We start from the raw sequence: 20,424 nt of genomic DNA on the forward strand, positions 1-20,424 counted from the left end.
CTACAGTGTCATTTTCATGAAAACATAACATTCCATTCATGGAAGTGCCATAGTATAGTTAATATCTTTTTGTGTGTGTGTGTGTGTTGCTGGGGATTGAACCCAAGGTCTTGTGAATGCCAGGCAAGCACTCTACCAACTGGGCTATAGTTAATGTACCAACCCCAGCTCTAGTTGATCTCTTATTGATGAACAATCACAATTTAAAAAAATTTTGGTGCTTTGATAGGGCTGGGGTTGTGGCTCAGTGGTAGAGCACTTGTCTAGTGTGTGTGAGGCACCAGGTTCAATCCTCAGTACCATATAAAAATAAATAAATAAATAGATAGATAAAGGTATGAGGTCTATCTACAACTAAAAAAATATTTTTAAAAAAATTTGGTGTTTTGACAAATTTCTTACAGCTCAATCTCTGCATACCCTTGATCGTTTCCTTAGGAAAAAAATCACTCTCACATATATATATATATATATATATATATATATATATATATATATATATATATATTTAAAGGTAAAGTAAAATGCAATTGCCAATAGGAGTGGGGGATCACTCTCACAAGATTTCTGGGTCATATTTGTTCTAAAGTTTTTACATATTATTTGATTGTGTTTTTCATATGCCATTTCATTCAGTTGGCTTAATGTTTTGAGTAAATAATTCATTCTCATGTTTGAAAAATGTCCCTTCTCCTCTGTCTTCTGCCTTCCAGCTTCCCACTTACTAAACACAAATAACATCATAATTAATTTCCATATGTTCTTTCTCAGAGTTTTCATCTTCATATACAAATATGAATGTATTTTTTTATTCTTATACAAATAAAAGCACATTACACAGGAGGGTCTGTCTTGGTGACATCCATGAGTACTTTAACTTTGTAGTTGTTGAATATATTTTTCTGTAAATATGAGTTGAGCTCAAGGCAGTTGATAGTGCAGTTCAGATATCGTGTCTCCTTCCTGTGGTTACTTCTTTTTATTGTTGCTTTGGGGAAGGGGATGGTAGTCTATATCTATCAGTTACATAGAGAGGATGTCTATTAACTTCACAGCTTCATGGATTTTCTTTAGTTCTTTGAAGCTTGGGCTGTTTTTTTTTTTTTATTACCCAAAACTTTTTATTAATATTTTTAATCAAGAGCTCATAATTGGGTACATATATGGGGTATGATATGATGTTTTGATATATGTACATGATGAAGAATGATTAAATCAAGTTAATATATCTGTAACCTTTTTGTGGTGAAATGTCTGAAATTTACTCAGCTATTTCTCAAAATACACTTTATTTTTTAACTGTAGTCACTAGGCTGTGCACTAGTCTAAACGTATTCTTCCTGTCTAACTGAAACGTGTTTCTTTAGCCAACATCTTGGTGCCCCTGCCCTGGCCTCTGGTAGCCACCATTCTGTTCTCTATATAGCAGTTTTTAATTACATGCTTATTTAAAGTTGTTTCTTCTTTTTAATGAATGGCTTCTATTATCTTAATGGAATGTTCCCCTTTAATGTCTTATAATTTTTTTTATCTTGAAAATCTATATGGTCTGATGTTAGCATGGCCAGAGGTGCTTTCTTATGTTTCCTTTGCATGGTGAATCTTTTTTTATCCATTTACATTCAATCTGGTTTTTTTTTTTTTTTTTTTGGGGGGGGGGTTGTTTGTTTTTGCCTTTAGAATATCTTTTTTAATAGACAATTTAACAATCTCTCCCTTTTAATTGGATTGCTTCGTGTATTTAGTTTTTAAATTATTATTTTTTACTAGTACATTAAAGTTATATAACAGAGGATTCATTATGCCATATTTCTACCTGCACCAATCTCATTCCACTGTTATGTATTATAACTTTAATGTATTCTACTGATCTCCCTTCTAATACTGGTATTTTAATTAGTACACTATAATTATAGCTGGGATTCATTGTGGTATATTTATTTGTACACGGACACAGCATAATTTGGTGGATTTTTTTCGCCAGTACTTGTAGTTACTGATAGGTTAGGTTTTGAACCCACTGTCTTGAAATTTATTTTCCATCTGTCCCTTCTGTTTCTTTAGCTTTGTTGCTCCTCTAAAAATACATTTATTTCAATGTAATTTTAAACATGGTTAGGTTCAAGTTGTCCCACTTACTCCTTGTTTTACATTTACTCCTCTATATTTTTGTCCTTCTGTTACTAATTTTGGTTTCTTTACATATTTTGTTGTTGTTGTTGTTCTCTATTGGCTTCTTAGCTATGCCACTTTTAAGTTTTTATTTTTAGTGTGTTAAAAATATAGATCCTTAAATTAACAAAGTTTATTACTACTTTATGTATTTCTCATAATTAATTACTATTCACTATATAAATGTATTACGTAACAACATTATATTTCCATTTATTCACCCCATCCTCTGCTATTTTGCTCATAGGTTTTAATTCTCCTTAGATTATAAATCTAACTTTACAATGTTGTCATTTTTGCTTGTAACAATTATCTTTTAAGGAAATTATAAAGGGAAAAATATAGTCTTTACTCGTTTTCCTGTTCTTTTCCCGTCTTGTAAATACGTATTTCTGTCTAATACCTTTTCCCTTCAGACTATAGAACATCATCTGGCATTTCTCTGCTGGTGACAGATTCTCTCAGATTTTGTTTTTCTAAAACTGTTTCACTCTACCACCCCCCAATTGACCATGTGCATGCAAGTTATATTGGCAAAAAATAATGCCACAACCACTAGAAGCTGCAAGAGACAAAAAATCTCCAAGATGGCAACTACTGAGCTACATTCTCAGCCTCATCCCTTACTTTAAAGCATATCTTTAATATGTTCCTTTTCTTTGGCTATTGTTGAGATTATATCTTTATCCTTAGTTTTCATCATTTTAACTTTGATATGGCTATGTATTATATTGTATTTATCTTACATGGGGCTTGATGAGTTTTTCAGATCTGTAAATCAGGGAAATTTCAGTCAATATTTCTTCAAATACAGTTTTCTTGTGGTTCTCACTCTCTTCATTTTGAACTTGTATTTTGAACTTGTATTTATTTTAAATCACAAGATATTTTTAGTCAGGTCCCTGAGACTCTGGTCCTTTTAAAATCTATTTTCTCTGTAATCTGCAAATTGGATAGAATTGTATTGTTCTGTCTTCAAATTCACTGTTTTTTTGCCATTATAGCTTGCAATTAAGTCCATATGGATTGGGCTGAATGGTGCTCCTCGCCAAAAGATTTGCCTATGTCCAATTCCAGATTACTCTGTATTTCGTGGGTGTGCCCAAATGTCTTCACAAGAATCCTTGTAAGAGAGGCAGAGGAAGATTAGACAGAGAAGACAATGTGAAGACAGAGGAAGAATTGAGTGATATGGCTTAAGCCTAGGAATGCCACAGCCACTAGAAGCTGAAAGAGATTTTCCCTCAGCCCCCTGGAGAGAGCGCTATCCTGCTGATGCCTCTGTTTTTTTGACCCATTGGAGCTAATTTCCAAAATTCTAGTCTTCATAACTCTCAGAGGATAAATTTCTGCTGTTCTGAGGTACCAAGTGTGTGATAGTTTGTTATAGCAGACACAGGCAACTCATGTACCACCTAAGGATTTTTCTCTGTCTAGCTATGTGCTTTTGCTTCCAAAATTTACATTTAGCTCTTTTCTTATAATTTCTGTTTCTCTGAGGAGATTCTCAGTTGAGCTATGACCATCATTTCCTTTACATCCTTAGACATAATTATGATAGCTGCTTTAAAATCTTTGTTTTCTAACTGCATTATCTGGGCTTCTTCAGATCAGTTTCCGTTGGGTGCGTTTTTTCTGTCTTGACTATGGGTCACATTTTCCTGTGTGATCATTTTTAATCTAATAGATATATAATAGACATTGTTGTTGATAGGTTGTTGAGGCACTGAATTCTATGTCATCTTGTGAGTATTGTTACCTTTTACTTTAGCAGGTTTGGCTAATCATCGTGAAGTTCTATAGGCTTTGTTGGGGACGGTTTGTGAAAAATCCTGAGGTGTTTTCTAAATATTTCTAATTTTGGACTCACCTCTGTATATGTTCTCAGTTACTGTGTAACAAATTACTGAGGAAGTAGTGGGTTGACCTCATATGCACAAGACCCTGGGTTCAATCCCCAGCACCACATACACACACACACACACACACACACACACAAAGTGGTTGAAATAACTTGTTTATTACCTCACATTTTCTTTTTCTTTTTTTAAAATATTTATTTTTTAGTTTTACACAATGCCTTTGTTTTATTTTTTATGTGGTTCTGAGAGGGCCTCGCACGTGCTAGGTAAGAGCTGTATAGCTGAGCCACAACCCCAGCCCTATTACCTCACATTTTCTGTAGGTTAGAAGTCCACCCTCTACTCAGCTTGATTCTCTGCTCAGGGTCTCATACAGCTGAAATCAAGGTCTATGGCAGGACTGAAATCTCATCTGAGACTCGGGGTCTTCATCTAAGATTTTGACTGAGGTCCTTATTTTCTCTCTAGTTGGAAGCTGTGTAACTTTCAGCTCCATAGGCTGCCCTCAGGCACTAGTCATGTGACCCTTTTTCAGCAAGGCCTGTTGCTCTTCAAAGCCAGCCAGACACCTCTGCAGAATACCACAGCAGGGTCTTATGTGATACTTGCAATCAAGGGAGCAATGCCCATCAGGCACAAGTGCCACCCACACTCAAGGGCAGTTTGATTATAAAAGTTACCCAAGTTATCTTAGAATTCTGCTCACCATAGTCTCCACTCTGGCTCACTGGTAGACCTGGTCAGAGATTGGTTTTAGGCTTTGATAGGGTGGCTCTAGAAGAGGCCTTACTCTAGGGCAGTGTTTCTCAACCTGTTTTCATTATTGTCCTCCCTAAGAAGCTTTTTTTTGGGGGGGAGGGGGGTTACTGGGGATTGATCTCAGGAGCTCTCAGCCACTGAGCCACATCCCCAGCCCTATTTTGTATTTAGAGACAGTGTCTCACTGAGTTGCTTAGCGCCTCACTGTTGCTAAGGCTGGCTTTGAACTCTCAATCCTCCTTTTTCAGCCTTCCAAACTGCTGGGATTACTTACAGGCGTGCACTACTGTGCCTGGGTCCTAAGAAGCTTTTTTAAATAGGCATTTTTCCTCCTTATCATCCTCCCCCCAAAACACAGTGAACCAGTTTTTACCCCATGGAGAGCAATATGGTCTTGTCTGAGAGCTCATGCTCTAATAGTTTATAGTTCTTATCCCTAAGTATGGATCCTTCTGCCTGACCACTTGTCAGTGAGAGCTCTGCAATTAGCCACTTGTCAGTACAGTAAACCAGTTAGCCAGTTGAGAGCTCTGCATTTTCTACATCTAATTTCCTTGTCTTCTATTATCTGTTAGGTTGTTAATCCCACGATAACCCTTTCTTGTAAACTTTCTATAGTCTCGCCCTTCATGTGTGTGTATAGTACTTATTTGAGGACTTTCTGAGGACCCCCACACAAACTCCTGATGCTCTGAATAGCTTATTCCAACCGCATCAGCTGCCCCAGACTATGCTTCCCCTGAGAGAGACTACCTAAATGCAGGATAACCTTTACTCACCATACATTTCCTTCCATAACTTTTGTGACCACCATCCCTTGGAATCCCAAATTTCTGTTCCTTTCTACAACTTGGGATGATGCATATGTTTCCATCATCTGACCCTTTCAAGTCTCATGCTCTGTGGGACTTCTGTGCAAGAACTCCTATGCATGTTAGGTAATTAAACATGAGTTTTCTCTTATGTCAGTTTCATTGCATCCCAGCCAAAAAAACCTAGAAAGAAATGTGGGAGGGGCTGGGAATGTGGCTCAAGTGGTAGCGCACTCACCTGGCATGCGTGAGGCACTGGGTTGGATCCTCAGCACCACATAAAAATAAAATAAAGATATCGTGTCCACCTTAAGAACTTTAAAAAATATATTAAAAAAAGAAATGCGGGAGCCATTTTCTCTTTCATACATGAGCGATAACGGCTGGTATTTCATCATGGATACAGCAGAAAACGTCCTTCATTGCAATCATTCCTTTTTTTTTTTTTAATATACCTTTATTTTATTTATTTATTTTTATGTGGTGCTGAGGATCAAACCCAGAGCCTCACACTTGCTAGGCGAGGGCTCTACTGCTGAGCCACAACCCCAGTCCCATTGCAGCCATTCTTAAAAATCAACCAAAAGCTTTAATTTTCCCAGTGTTTCATATATTAATTTATGTAGCATAAAAATAATTTAGAATTAGGTGATAATTATAGCTAAATATTGATTGACAATTTGATAACATGGTCTTAATGGTCTTAATCCTTATGTTAAAAATTTTTCTTAATCCTACCCGCACCCCCGGTAGAAAACGCAGAAAAAAGGGAAAATATCTCCTGGAAAAAGGAAGAAATCAAGAAGAGAAGCCATCGACTCAGGTACAAATTTTGTCACTCATTCAAGGAATTCATAAAAGAAAATTTGTTTTAATTTTTTAAAGTAGCATTAGTAGAAGTAGTAAATTGCCACTGTGAAAAATTAAGGATGTGTGACTTTGGAGTGACATTTTTTTCTAGTGTATTGCCATGAAAATTTTCAACATATAGCAAATCTGAAAGAATTTTAGAATTTATATTCATGGGCTACCTACCACCTGTTTCAGAGTTGACATTTTATTATAGTTGCTTTATCACCTATTAATTCATTTTGACTTTTAGTGTATTTTAAAATAAATTATAGACATCAGTTCTTCTGAAATACTTTAGCTTCCATGTCAATAATTAAGAGTTCAGTATTTGTCAACCATTTTTTCTTGCAATGCAAAGTGCACATACAAAACGCTGAGGTGTGTCGTTGCTGAGTTTGGGGAAATGCAAACATATAACTCAAACCACTATCAAAATATAAATGTCATTGTTCTAGAAAGTTTTTCTATGTATCTGTCAGTCCACTCCTCCACAGCCTCAGAGGCAATTTCTTGGGATTGTTTTTTCTACCATAGATTAGTTGTGCATGCTCGAGAATTTCATATACATGAAATCACATAGTATGTACTCTTGAGATTCATTCACACTGTTTCGAGTCTTTCTTATTACTGTGTAGTATTTCCCTGCATGACTATACCACAACTTATCCAGTCTCTATGATGGACAACTGACTCATTTCCAGGTTTTGGCTATTATAAGTAAAGCCACTATGAACACTTTTATTTTTATTTATTTATTTATTTATTTCGTCCTAGGGATGCTCTATCACTGAGGTACATCTCCATTCCTTTTTATTTTTTTTTTATTTTGAGATAGGGTCTTGCTAAGTTGCTGCAGCTGGCAAAAGTAGCTGATGATAAGAAACCATAAAGAAAGGCACAAAATTTTTTAAAAAAAAATCTGAAAAAAGATACTATATGTGATTAGCAAACTCCTAAAAAATGAATAAAAAGACAATTAGAAAATTGGGCAGATGACATCAATAAATTTTAACTGAATAGAGAACAGAGTAGAATAAACTTGAAGAATCCATCTCTATTAGTCACCTTTCTGCTCCTACAATACTGCCTCAAAGAGAAAAGATTTGTTTTGGCTCTCAGTTTTGGAGGTCCGTTGTGATTAGTTGGCCCCCTTGCTGTGGGCCTGTGGTGAGACCCTCCATCACAGCAGGAGCATGTGGCACTGCAAAACTTCCCACCCTGTGATGGGGAAGCAAGAGAGTAGGAGGAAAAGGCCGGGTCCCATAACCTCCTTCTAGGGCACACCCCAGTGACCTAATGCCCCCCCATTAGAGCCCACCTCTCAAAGGTCCCACCACCTCCCAATAGTGTCCTTAACACATGGGCCTTTGGGGACACTCACATCCAAACTACAGCGATCACTAATCATAGAAATCTAAGTTACTACTACAGTGAGCCACCTTGTCACACCTACTAGACTGGCAAATATTTTAGTCTCAATTTCATATATAATGGAGATTACCATCAGTGGAAATCCTTAATTGCAGGTATAAAAAGATAGAATTTTTTGACAATCACCTGGACAACTCTGGTAATGTTGAAAATGAGACCAAACAAAACCTATAGTTGCTTGTGGCTACATTTATTAGCAGTCCTTACACCTGTCCAAGAAACGTGTATTTTAGTGTTCTGACATGATTTTTTATGCTAGCAAAACCTATCATAGTAGAAATTATGGATAATGGTATATTTTCTACCAGAATGAAATACAAAGTAAAATATTTTTTGGTCCATCAACATAAATATGAAAACATCAAAAACATGCAAAACTGAACTATATTGTTTAGGATTATATTCATTTGCTATAGAATCAACTAATAAGATAAATGCAAAATGCAGAATAGTATGTGGCAGGGGATACAAGTTGAGGGTACATAGGATGCCTAATATCTTATTAATGTTCTCTTTATTAAGTTGTACTGTGGGCCTATGGGTATTCCTTTTATTATTCATCTTTACATCACACATACATAAATGTTTTTGTGTATATAAAATATCTCATAATAAAAAATAAATTCTAATAACAAAATAAGAAATGTTGAATCAAAAAAGAATGGGCATAGTGGCGCATGCCTATAATCCCAGCAGCTCAGAAGGCTGAGGCAGGAGGATTACAAGTTCAAAGCCAGCCTCAGCAACTTAGCAAAGCCCTAAGCAACTTAGGGGGACCCGGTCTCAAACATAAAAAAAAGGGGGGTGGGACGCTGGGGATATGGTTCAGTGGTTAAACACCCCTGGGTTCAATCCCTGATACCCCTCCCCCCAAAAAAATAAGGTGGACAGGCTGCATATAATGGTTCTTAATTAAACTTTAAAAATCTATTAAGCTATTAAGAGCTTAAGGAAGATTTTTATTTGGACTATTAATAAAATATTTAGTATTACTTAATTTAGAAAAACCAGACTTCTTTTGTTTTTGTTTTTGTTTGTTTTTGTTTTTGTTTTTTGGTACAAGAGATTGAACTTGGGCACTTGGCCACTGAGCAACACCCTCAGCCCTATTTTGTATTTTATTTAAAGACAGGGTCTCACTGAGTTCCTTAGCACCTCACCTTTTGCTGAAGCTGGCTTTGACCTCATGATCCTCCTGTCTCAGCCTCCCAAACTGCTGGGATTACAGGCATGTGTGTCACCACACCTAGCCAGACTACTTTTGATAGATTATTGGTTTATCCAAAGATCCTAGTAAGTTGAGCTTAATTGAGCGAGGATTTGGGAATTGGGATAGTGGCTGAATTGGGCTGAGTTGCATTGTGGCTCTAGTCTAGAAGCCTTAACAGAGTACCTTTTACTAATTCCTGTTTCTAGTTTGTAAATTAATAGCAATGAAACAACAAAATATTTACTGTGTGCTAGTCATTACACTGAGTGTTTAATATCATCCTTACTCCAGTCCTCATAATAAACCTATGGGGGATAGATGCTATTGTTTTCCCCATTTTTACAGATAAACAAATTGAGACGTAGGTCAAAATACTTGTCTGAGCTTGCATACCTTAACTGGGATCAGCCAGTGTTTCAGGCATCTATTAATGCATAACAAAGTACCCCACACTTTGTTATTTAAAATAACAGTCAAAAAACTACAGTCTACAGTCCAAATATGACCCTTGCCTTTTGTAGAAAATAAACTTTTATCGGGACATAGCCAGATTCATTCATTTGAACACATTCGTGCTACAATGGTAGGGCTGAGTAGTTGGCTCATAAAGCCAATAGTAGTTACTATTTGGCACTTTACAGAAAGTTGCCAATAGACTCATAACCACCACCATTTGATCACCTCACAGTTTTACTTGGGGCAGTTCTAATTTGCTACCTTCATTTGGTGACTGGGCTGCGTAGAAGTCTGAGTAGGCTCCATTCATGTGTCTGGTGCATGGAGTTAGTTACCGCATGTGATTTTTTTTTTTTTTTTCCTCCGTGTGGCTAGCTTGGGCTTTCCTGTTGTTTGGCAGTCAGAATTTCACATGATGGTTGACTTCCAAAAGGGAGCATATAAGGAGGGAAAAAGTAGAAGCTGCAGATCTTTTTAAGACCTGGCCTTGGAAGTGGTACCGTATCACTCCATCATGTCCTATTGATCAAGCCAGTCATCAAGGAAGGGAAATGGGAAAAAGTGGCAAAGAATTTGTGGCTGTTATTAATTCATGTCAGTCAAGCATTGGACTCAGGTCAGTGTGAATCCATATGCCATCAGCTTTGCAGTATTAAATAAGGAAGTAATTATGGAAAAAGGATGATCCTGTCACTGGTTTCCATTGGTTTGTTAACAGTATACAAAAAATTTGGATATTCATTCAAAATTAACTGATAATAATACCTTACAAATGCATAGTAATTTATAGCTTTTGTAAATGTACTCATAGGTATTTTCTTACTTGAGTCAATATTACAACAAAAGCCAGAACTTATTTTTGTGGAATTGAAGTTGAACTCCACCACTCAACTCCATCCTCACCCCTTTTATAGGTTTCCTTTTAAGAGATTCTCACTAAATTGTCAAGGATATCCTTGAACTTGATACCCTTTTGCCTCAACCTCTGGAGTTACTGGGATTATAGGCATGTGCCACCACACCTGGTTGGTAGAACATATTTCATTTCTTCAGTTTCACTATTGAGGAAACTGGGCCCTGGGTGGTTAAATATTTGCTAAGGTGTCAAGACTAGTAAGAAAGAAGCTCAAATGAGAACCTAGGTTTTCAGATTGCTAGTCCAGCATATTATTATGTTACAAATTTTTAAATTAATGTGTTCAGTAGTCTTGATGTATTCTACATGGCTTATCAGATAATTAAAATTTAGAAAATACAACTGAGAGATGTTTATCACCAGTTGTGTTGTTAAATAATAGCAGACTATTCAATAAAGGCCCAGCAAGGTAATTAAAGGCAGGGATGCTTTTGATTACTTGTGCAAAAATAGAAGAACTGAACTAGGTGTGGTGGCACATGCCTATAATCCCAGCAGCTCGGGAGGCTAAGGCAGGAGGATCGTGAGTTCAAAGCCAGCCTAAGCAATGGGGAGGCCCTAAGCAACTCAGTGAGACCCTGACTCCAAATAAAATACAAAATAGGGCTGGGGATGTGGCTCAGTGGTCAAGTGCCCCTGAGTTCAATCCCCCTACTCCCCTACCCCCCAAAATGGGAGAACCAGGTGGACAGTAGTAAGAGTGAGAGCTTAGATGGGTTTGTGGGACTATGCCTGGATGGGAAGAAGTATGGCTTCTCCCAGATTCTTTGGTGATAGGTCTCTAGCAATTTGCTAGGCGCTATTTTTATTTTCAGAACCTTTGACCTAAAGCCAAATTATGAAAAATCAGTGTATTAAATTGACTTATCTTAATATTCTAGAAACTTCCGAAAGTGTGCATATTTGGTGTCTAGAAGGGAGGAAGACCAGAGACATCATGGAATTGGATATTGTTTTGTCTGCATTTGAGAAAACCATTGTAGAATATAAGTAAGTCTTCTGATGTTCTGATGTTTGCCTGATGAATTTCCCCTGAAGCATTCTTCTGCTCATCGAACCATTTTTTGATATGTAGTGTTTTCGCTATCATTGCACTATAGATATTTTTATATCTATTACACATATATTTATTAGGCTAATTTCAAACTATTGAAGCATCTTGTCTAAAATATATTTCCTATGGACTCTCTTATCTAACATGTGTTCCATTTTGAAATAGTGCATTCCCCCTATGTTGTTATTTTAGCCTTTGAGTTTGTTGCCGTCTGTGGCTGTTGGCTTCTGGTCAGACTGTAAAAGGCCTGTCAGCTCCCATGATTGAAAGGTTTGGAGGTACATGAGCCCCTGGGCTTGAGCCCTCAGTCATCGTGCAGAATAGCCCATCAGGTCAGGACTTCACCCTGTGTCCTCAAGAGTCAACAGCCCTTTGTCCATCTCCAGCCTGGGGGGCTGGTGGGAGACAGTGAAGACACAGCTACACAAAGTCATTCTCCACCTGTGTTTTCTCCGGACTTTACAAGCACAGGCCCCAGTTTTATTCTTGTTTTTCGTTGTTGTAGTTGTTGTTTTCTTCCTTTTCTTTCCTGAAGTCCTTGAGGTTAAAAAAAAAAAAGGTATTATCAAAACTTCAGGAGCTGGGGATATAGCTTAGTTGGTAGAGTGTCTGACTCCACAAGGCCCTGGGTTCAATCCCCAGCACCACCAAAAAAATGCAAACTGGCAGAGTGAGCCCGAGATGTGGTTCAGCCAGCTGCCCCTGAAAACATCACTGGCCTCTCTGAGAGTAGTGTCTGGGAGGCAGCAGTGAGGTCAGGGGATGGGGTGTGGATTCAGAGGAAGAATAGAGAACTGGCAGCTCAGGAGACAAGGAGGCTTGAAGCAGAAGGCACAGACTACAACACAGAGTGCTGGGGAGGACACAGGCATGGAAGGAAAGAAGAAATAACAAGAACAGAGGAACTTCTCTGAGCCCCTCTGTGTTTAAACCAGGGATATCCCTCAGTTCTGCCCCAGGACTTACTTAGTCCCACACTGCCCTGGGGGATTTTTGGCCACTGTCTTAGTCAGCTTTTTCATCACTGTGACCAAAAGACCCAACCAGAACAACATAGAGGGGCTTACAGTTTAAGAGGTCTCAATCCATAGATGGCTGCTTCTACTGCTGTGGGCCTGAGGTAAGGCAGAAAGAAAATCGGGGCGCAAGAGTGTGGTGGAGGAAAGCAGCACAGGACAGGACCACAAGGAAGCAGAGGGAGGACTCTGCTCACCGAGGACAAAATATATGCCCCAAAGGCATTCCTCCAGAGACCTACCTCCACCCACACCTTAATCCATTACCACCCAGTTAATTCATTCAAGTGAAGTAACATGCTGATTAGGTTAAGTATGCCACTGGACCAGCAGGAACTTCATGAAAGAAGGTTCCTTTCATAAGAAATTGTTGGTGAGTTTTAAATTAAAGAGACAGACTCTCATTACCTTTAACCCCAGCTCCCAGACGGCTTCTCCTAGCTCCTGCCTCCAGCCACCTAATGCAGTGGCGAGGTTTACAGAAGAGACTGGAGAGAGAGGGAGCTCACGCCAGGGAGTGAGCTTTTATTGGGGAACAAAAAATTCAAGGGAAAATCCCATCCAATAAAGGTTAAGGGGGCAGCATCCCAAGGTCAGGGGCGGTGATTGGGTCTTCTGGTCAGTGGCCAGACACGCCTCTGCAGGGATAAGCCCTTGGACCTGGGAAAGGGTAGGGAATGGCTCAGACACAGCTGTGTTTAAGCTCCTCTCACCCAGCCAGGGAGGTAACTCAAATCACGTGCGAGGATGGCCTCCCACAGTTAAGGATCTCGTAGCCCAATCATTTCATCTCTAAGCTTTCTTGCACTATCTCACACATCAGCTTTTGTGATATCTAAACCATGACGCCTAACATGTACCTTCAGAAAGAAGGTTGCCATTCAGCCCAAGAGATGTCATGAAAATATCTAGGAAAGCTAGACTTCTACCCAAAGAGGGACTTCCCCATGAGCCATAGCGTGGGACCCCAATGCCAATGTCATAATCTTAGATTTAGCAGAGCTTATTAACAATTCACCAGTAAAATCATATTTGGAATACTGTTTTGTATTATAACTATTCTGATAGCTGTGGATTATAGAAGTATTTTCATATTGAGGTAAAAACACATAACAATGTATCAACCATTTTTAAGTATACAGTAGTGTTAACCAGATGCACCTTGTTATAACACATCTCTAGAACTTAGTTTGCAAAACTGAAATTCTGCACCCTTTAAACAACTCATCATTTCTCTCTCGTCCTCAGCAATGACATTCTACTTTCTTTATAAATGTGACTACTCATGTAAGTGGAGTCATATAGTGTTTTTGTTTGTTTTGTTGCAGTTGGCTTATTTTAATGTTTTTGAGGTTCTTCCATGATGTAGCATGTGTCAGGATATACTTCCTTTTTAAGACTGAATAATATTTCAGCATATATATTTCACATTTTCTTTATCCATTAATTCACCAGTACACATGCATTCTCACCTTTTGACTATTGTGAATAATGCCATGAACTTTGATGTACAAATATCTGTGTCCCTTCTTTCAGTTCTGTTGTGTCTATATCCAGAAGACTGTATGGTAATTCTGTGTTTTGAGGAACTACCAAACTGTTTTCCACAGAACTACACCATTTTACATTTCCATCATCAATGCATGAGAATTCCAATTCTCCACATTCTTGCTAACACTTACCTGTTTCATACACATATAATTGCCATCCTAGTGGGTGTAAAATTGTGGTTTCTATTTGCATTTCCCTCATGGTTGGTGTAGGTGAACATTTTCCCTTCTGTAAGGTGGCCATTCACAGACCTTCTTTAGAGAAATGTCTATTCAAGTACTTTGTCCATTATTTCCTTTCATTCTGTGGGTTGCCTTTTTTCATTGCCTTGATTGTTTCCTTTGATGTGCAGAAGTTATTAAGTTTGTAGACTCATTTGTCTATTCTTTCCCATGTTTTTTGATGTCATATGCTAGAAATTATTGCTAAATTGAGTGTCATGAAGCTTTTCTCCTAGGAGTATTATAAATTTCAGGTTCTTCCATTTAGTACTTAAAATATACTTAAGAGTTGATTTTTGTATATGGTATAATATAAGGGTCCATCTTCATTCTTTTGCATGTGGATCCACTTTTTCCAGCACCATCGTTGGAAGAAATTATTATTGCCCATTTTGTAACCTTGGCACCCTGTCAAAGATCATAAACCCTCAAGATACATGAGGGTTTATTTCTGGGTTCTATGTCCTGTTCTGTTGGTCTGTGTCTGTCATTCTGCCACTACCATCCTGTTTTGATTACTGTAAATTTGTAGTATGTTTTGAAATCAGAAGGTATGAGGTCCCAGCTGTTTTTCTTAAGATTGTTTTGACTACTTTGGGGATCCTTTTAATTTTAGGATATTCTATTTATGCAAAAAAATGTTGTTGGTATTATGCTAAGGATTATGTTGAATCTATGGATTGTTTTAGGTAGTATGGACATATTAGCAATATTTTATCTTCCAATCTATAAGCATGGGATGTCAGTCCATTAATTTATGTCTTCCGTAGATTCTCCACATTCTCACCAACATCTGTTTTTTAGGTTTTTATTGATGTGTTTTTATAATAGTTAACCCAATGGATGTAAGTGGCATTGATTTGTATTTCCTTTGTGGTTAGTAGTGTGTAACTTCTTTTCATATACTTGATGACCATTTGTACATCTTTGTTGGAGAAGATAGGCAACATAAGCAGAGACGTAAATTCTAAGGAAGAATAAAAAAGAAATGTTAGATTAAAAACAATGTACAGGTTGGATATCCCTTATCTGAAATGCTTGGAACATTAAGTGTTTCATATTTCAGCATTTTTAAATTTGGAATATTTGCATATGCTTTATGGTTGAACATCCCTAACCTGAAAATTGGACATCTGAAATCTATAACTTACATCTAGTGTCATGTCTACTCAATGTCAGTTACTAGAGCATTTCAGATTTTGGATAAGGATGCTTAACCTGCAATGGGAATCTGTAAACTACTTCATCCAACAACAGAAGAATTCATATATTTATTAAGCACACATGAAACATTCACCAAGATAGACCACATTCTATAAAACACACTTTACCAGAGTTAAATAGAAATCATATTTTGCTTACAGACCACAAATTAGAAATCAATACCAGAAAGATGGCTGGAAAATCTCAAGATGTTGGGAGATTATACAACACACTTCTTTTTTTTTTAAGAGAGAGGAGAGAAAGAATTTTTTTAAATATTTACTTTTTAGTTTTCGGCAGACATAACATCTTTGTATGTGGTGCTGAGGATAGAACCCGGGCCGCACGCATGCCAGATGAGCGTGCTACCGCTTGAGCCACATCCCCAGCCCCTATACAACACACTTCTAAAGAACAGACATACTGGTCAAAGAAGAAATCATAAGAGAAATTTTAAAATATTATGAACTAAGTGAAAATGAAATTACAACTAATCAAAGTTTGAGGGATGCAACAAATCAGTGCCTCAATCATCTAACATTTCACCTTAGGAAATTAGTAAAAAGAAGCAAATTAAAGCCAAAGTTAATCTTTAGAAGAAAAGAATAAAAATCAGAGTAGAAAGCGATGAAGTTTAAAATAGAGAATAGAGAAAATCAACATCAAAAACCCATTCTTTGAGAAAATCAGAATAGATCAATAAGCCTCTAACCAGGCTAATAGAAAAAAGAGAACACAAATTACTATTGTCAGAAATGAAAGAGGGGTCATCACTATAGTAAACTGCATGAATAGTAGATGGATAATAAAGGAAAACTATGAACAACTGTATGGCTACAAATTTGATAACCTAGATGAAGTCCTCAAATTCTTTGAAAGACACAATCTGACAGTACACACAAAAGAAAAAATAGGTGATGTGACTAGGTCAGTATTTTAAAAAACTGAATCAGTAGCAACTCCCCCAAACAGATATCACTAAACCCAAATGGACTCACTGGTGAATTTCACCACATTTTTAAGGAAGAAATTAGATATTTCTCTTCAATATTTCAGAAGATAAAAGTAAAAGGAATACTTCCTAACTCATTCTGTATGGCCAGCATCACCTACTACCCAAATCAAAGACATTATTAAAAAAAAAAAAAAAAAAAAAAGTAGACCATTATCTCTCATGAAAATAGATGGAAATATTCACTAACAAAATGTTAGTAAATTGAATTCAACAATGTATGAAAAAGAATTAAACACCATCACCAAGTAGGTATGCAAACTTAATTCAACTGTAGAAAATCATGTTTAGAAAAATTAACGTGATCATATTAATAGATTCAGGAAAAGCATTTGATAAAAATCCAGTAACCATGTCATGATAAAAACTATTGGTAAAATTAGGAATACATCACTCTATTCTTTAACTTTAGATAAAGATCACTCTACTCTTTAACTTTAGATAAAGAATATCTACAAAACAAAAAAAAAACCAACCCTTGGCTAACATCGTACTGAACGATAAGGAACTAGAAATTTTCCCACCAAGACCAGGAACTAGGAAAGGCTAGCCCGTCTCACCATTCTTTTTCAGCATCACACTGGAAGTCCTAGATAATAAGAAAAAGTATACAGATTGGGAAAGAAGTGAAACTGTCTTTGTTCTCAGATGACACGATCATACGATCATCTATGTAGAAAATGTGAGAGAACAGACCAAAAAACCCTTTTGGGACTAGAAATTGATTACTGCAGGGTTGCAGGATACATGGTTAGTATTCAACATTTGGCTATTTTTCTATGTACTATCCAAAGCAAATGGAATTTTAAATTAAAAACACAAGACCATTTACATTAGCAATCCCCGCCCCCCAAAATACTTAGGCATAAATCTCACAAACTATGTAGAAATATGTAGGAAGAAAACTACAAAACTCTGATTAAAGAAATTAAGGAAGAACTGCATAAATGGAGAGAGATTTCATGTTTATGGATAGAGAAGTTTGATATTGTTAAGATGTCAAGTTCATTAAAAAACCCAGAAAGTTTTCAATAATCTGATTCTGAAGTTTATAATAGAGAGGCAAAAAACAGAACAGCCAAATCAAGATGGAAAACAAAAGTTGGAGGACTAATACTACCTGACAACAAATTTACCATAAATCTATAGACAAGACAATGTGGCATTGGTAAAATAATGGATAAATCAGTGGAACTGAATACAGAGCCCAGAAACACACCCACGGAAATGTAGTCAACTGACTTTGAAAAAGGAGGAAAGACAATAAAAAGGATACAAAAGTCTTTTCAACAAATTGTGCTGAAACCACATATAAAAAAAGAAGAAAAAAAAGAATCTAGACAAAGACCTTATATGCTTAACAATATTAACTCAAAATAAATTATAAACCCAAATATAAAATGCAAAACTATAAAACTCTTAGAACAGGAGAAGAAAAAAATGATGACCTTGGATTTGAAAATAAATTAATAATACCAAAAGCACTATCCACGAAAGAAAGAATTGATAAGCCAAACTTTTTTTCCTCCATGTAAGACACTTTCAAGAATGAAAAGATAAGCCACAGAATAGGTGAAGATATTTCCAAAAGATGTCTGATAAGGACTGTTATTCAAAGTATACTAAGAACTCTTAGGACCCAACAGTAAGATGACAACAAATTAATGGGCCAGAGACCTAGCAGAGTGTCTACTGCTGCTGGAACACAGTTACATGTGTCTCCTTTCCAGCCAAGAGTGTTCCCACCTGGGGAACAAGAGCATGGCCACCACCTCTCTTCTCCCTGGTGGCAGGGGCCCGAACCACTTTCTTTGGGTCAGCTCTCTAGTTTCTGAGGCACTGGCAGATAACTTGTGGCTGCCCAGAATAAAGTCTGCTAGTCAATAGATCAGGTAGTAGGAAAAAGCCAGGATTTGCTTTAAGGATTTCTACATTACTTGGTATCACTGTGGACTTGGCTTATTCCAGGGAATTAAATGACCTGCACCAGAAGGTTTAGGGGGAAAAAAAATTTCCCGCTGAAACGTTTCCAGTTTTGTTTTTTGAGTCTGAGAAAGGGCTACAGGTTGAATATTGTTATCTTAGATATGTACAGTAGTATGTGTCACATTGTGTGTTTATGCAATAAGCAAATGAAGCACACCTTTCAAAATCTTTAATACCTAGTTTGATTTTTTTCCCTTTTGACTCCTTTACAGACAAAGAGTAGAATCTAAAATTTGTAAGGAAGCCATCAACAAATTTTCTTTTAATATTAAAGAAGAACTCATCAGAATGGTAAGCTTACTGACATGAATTTGTTGCTCTAAATTTTTTTTTAATGCTGGGGCAGCACATTGTTGTCTTAGAAAAGCTTGCACTTATTGTCAATAGGATAACAGTGCATTAGAGCTACCCACATTTTACATGCTGTTTTTAAACTAAAAACTATTATAAACGACATAAGAAACTAAGTGTTTCATTCAGCTTTGTTTTGCTGTAACCAAAATACCTGACAAGAACAACTGAGAGGAGGGAAAGTTTATTTGGGGCTTATGGTCTCAGAGGTCTTAGTTCATCATCCATGGCTGACTCCTGCTCTGAGCCCAGGTGAGGCAGAACAGCATGAGGGAAGTGCAGGGCCTGCTCCCTTCATGGCCGCAGGGTAGCAGAGGAAGTGGGGAGAGTAGGGGGCTGCAGGGAAGATGAACCCTTCCAGCTATGCCCCATCTGTCTAGAGGTGCCACCTAGTCATTCAAACCAGGATGGACCATTCTCAAAATCCAATCATTTCAATCTAACCTCTGACTATTCTGTATTAACCAGAGGTTTAGAGGGACACCTCATATCGAAACCATAACACTCTGTAACATTTAACTTTGGAAAAATTCATCTGCTTATTTTTTGTTTTGTATAGCTTAAAGAAGCCCAGATGTTGAAAAATCTGAAAAGGAAGAATGCTAAGGTAAATCACTATGTGATTAGAATTATACAAACAAGCCGGGTACAGTGGCACACACCTGTAATCCCAGCAGCTCAGGACACTGAGGCAGGAAGATTGCGAGTCCAAAGCCAGCCTCAGCAAGTGTGGCCCTAAGCAACTCAATGAGACCCTGTCTCTAAATGAAATACAAAGTAGGGTTGGGGATGTGGCTCAGTGGCCAAGTGTCCCTCGGTTCAATCCCCGGTATCCAAAAAAAAAAAATATATAGTCAAATAATACTGACAAATATAGAGTTAAGTAAAGATAAGACTTTTTTTTAAATTTGTACAAATTTTGGAGTTCGTATACTATTTTTTATCTTTTTTAGTCTTTTATTTGGTTGATCTTGTGGTTAAGTTAGAGAAATGTTATGCAAGGTAAAGAATGGGGATCTATGTTAGTCATCCTTCTATCACTATAGTGAAATACCTAAGATAATCAACTTAGAACAGATTAATTTGGGCTCGTAGTTTTGGAGGTTCCAATCCATAACTAGTTGACCTGTTGGTTTGGGGCCTGTGGCGAGGCAGCACATGATGGTAAGAGTGTGTGACAAAGCAAAACCACATAACATCATGCCAGCGAACACAAGAGAGCAAGCAGGGGACTGGGTTCCTACAGCTTCCTAAGGGCACATTCCAGTAACCTAAAAACTGCCCACTAAGCCACACCTAGTCTCTCTGTTTCCTGCTGCTCTTCCAGTACCTGGCATGATGTATGTGGCAGTGTTTAAATGTTTACATTAATTTAACAAATTATTGTATTACTTAGATGACTTCTGATATTGAAAGGAAAAGGCAGCGTCTCATTGAAGTCCAAGATGAACTTCTTCGGTAAGATAATACCAAAATCCTGGTTGAGAACTTTAAAGGACAGTAGTACAGTGTGTCATTGGGTAGAGTGTCATATTAAAAGCACCAGGTTATCTTTGAGCT

The 20,424-nt window shown here is 37.3% G+C and overlaps 1 protein-coding gene across 1 annotated transcript in view; it reads left to right on the plus strand.

Moving 5' to 3' along the window:
- Cenpu (centromere protein U) overlaps positions 1–20,424 on the plus strand; it is a 37,558-nt gene that overhangs the window by 13,879 nt on the left and 3,255 nt on the right. The window contains exons 7-11 of the mRNA XM_026400612.2: positions 6,359–6,428; positions 11,352–11,460; positions 18,726–18,804; positions 19,424–19,471; positions 20,261–20,322. Of these exons, the coding sequence (XP_026256397.2) occupies positions 6,359–6,428; positions 11,352–11,460; positions 18,726–18,804; positions 19,424–19,471; positions 20,261–20,322 (368 nt within the window). The remainder of the gene's footprint in view (positions 1–6,358; positions 6,429–11,351; positions 11,461–18,725; positions 18,805–19,423; positions 19,472–20,260; positions 20,323–20,424) is intronic.

Source organism: Urocitellus parryii, chromosome 14 (genome assembly GCF_045843805.1).
Source record: "Urocitellus parryii isolate mUroPar1 chromosome 14, mUroPar1.hap1, whole genome shotgun sequence".
In the NCBI taxonomy this organism is placed as follows: Eukaryota; Metazoa; Chordata; class Mammalia; order Rodentia; family Sciuridae; genus Urocitellus; species Urocitellus parryii.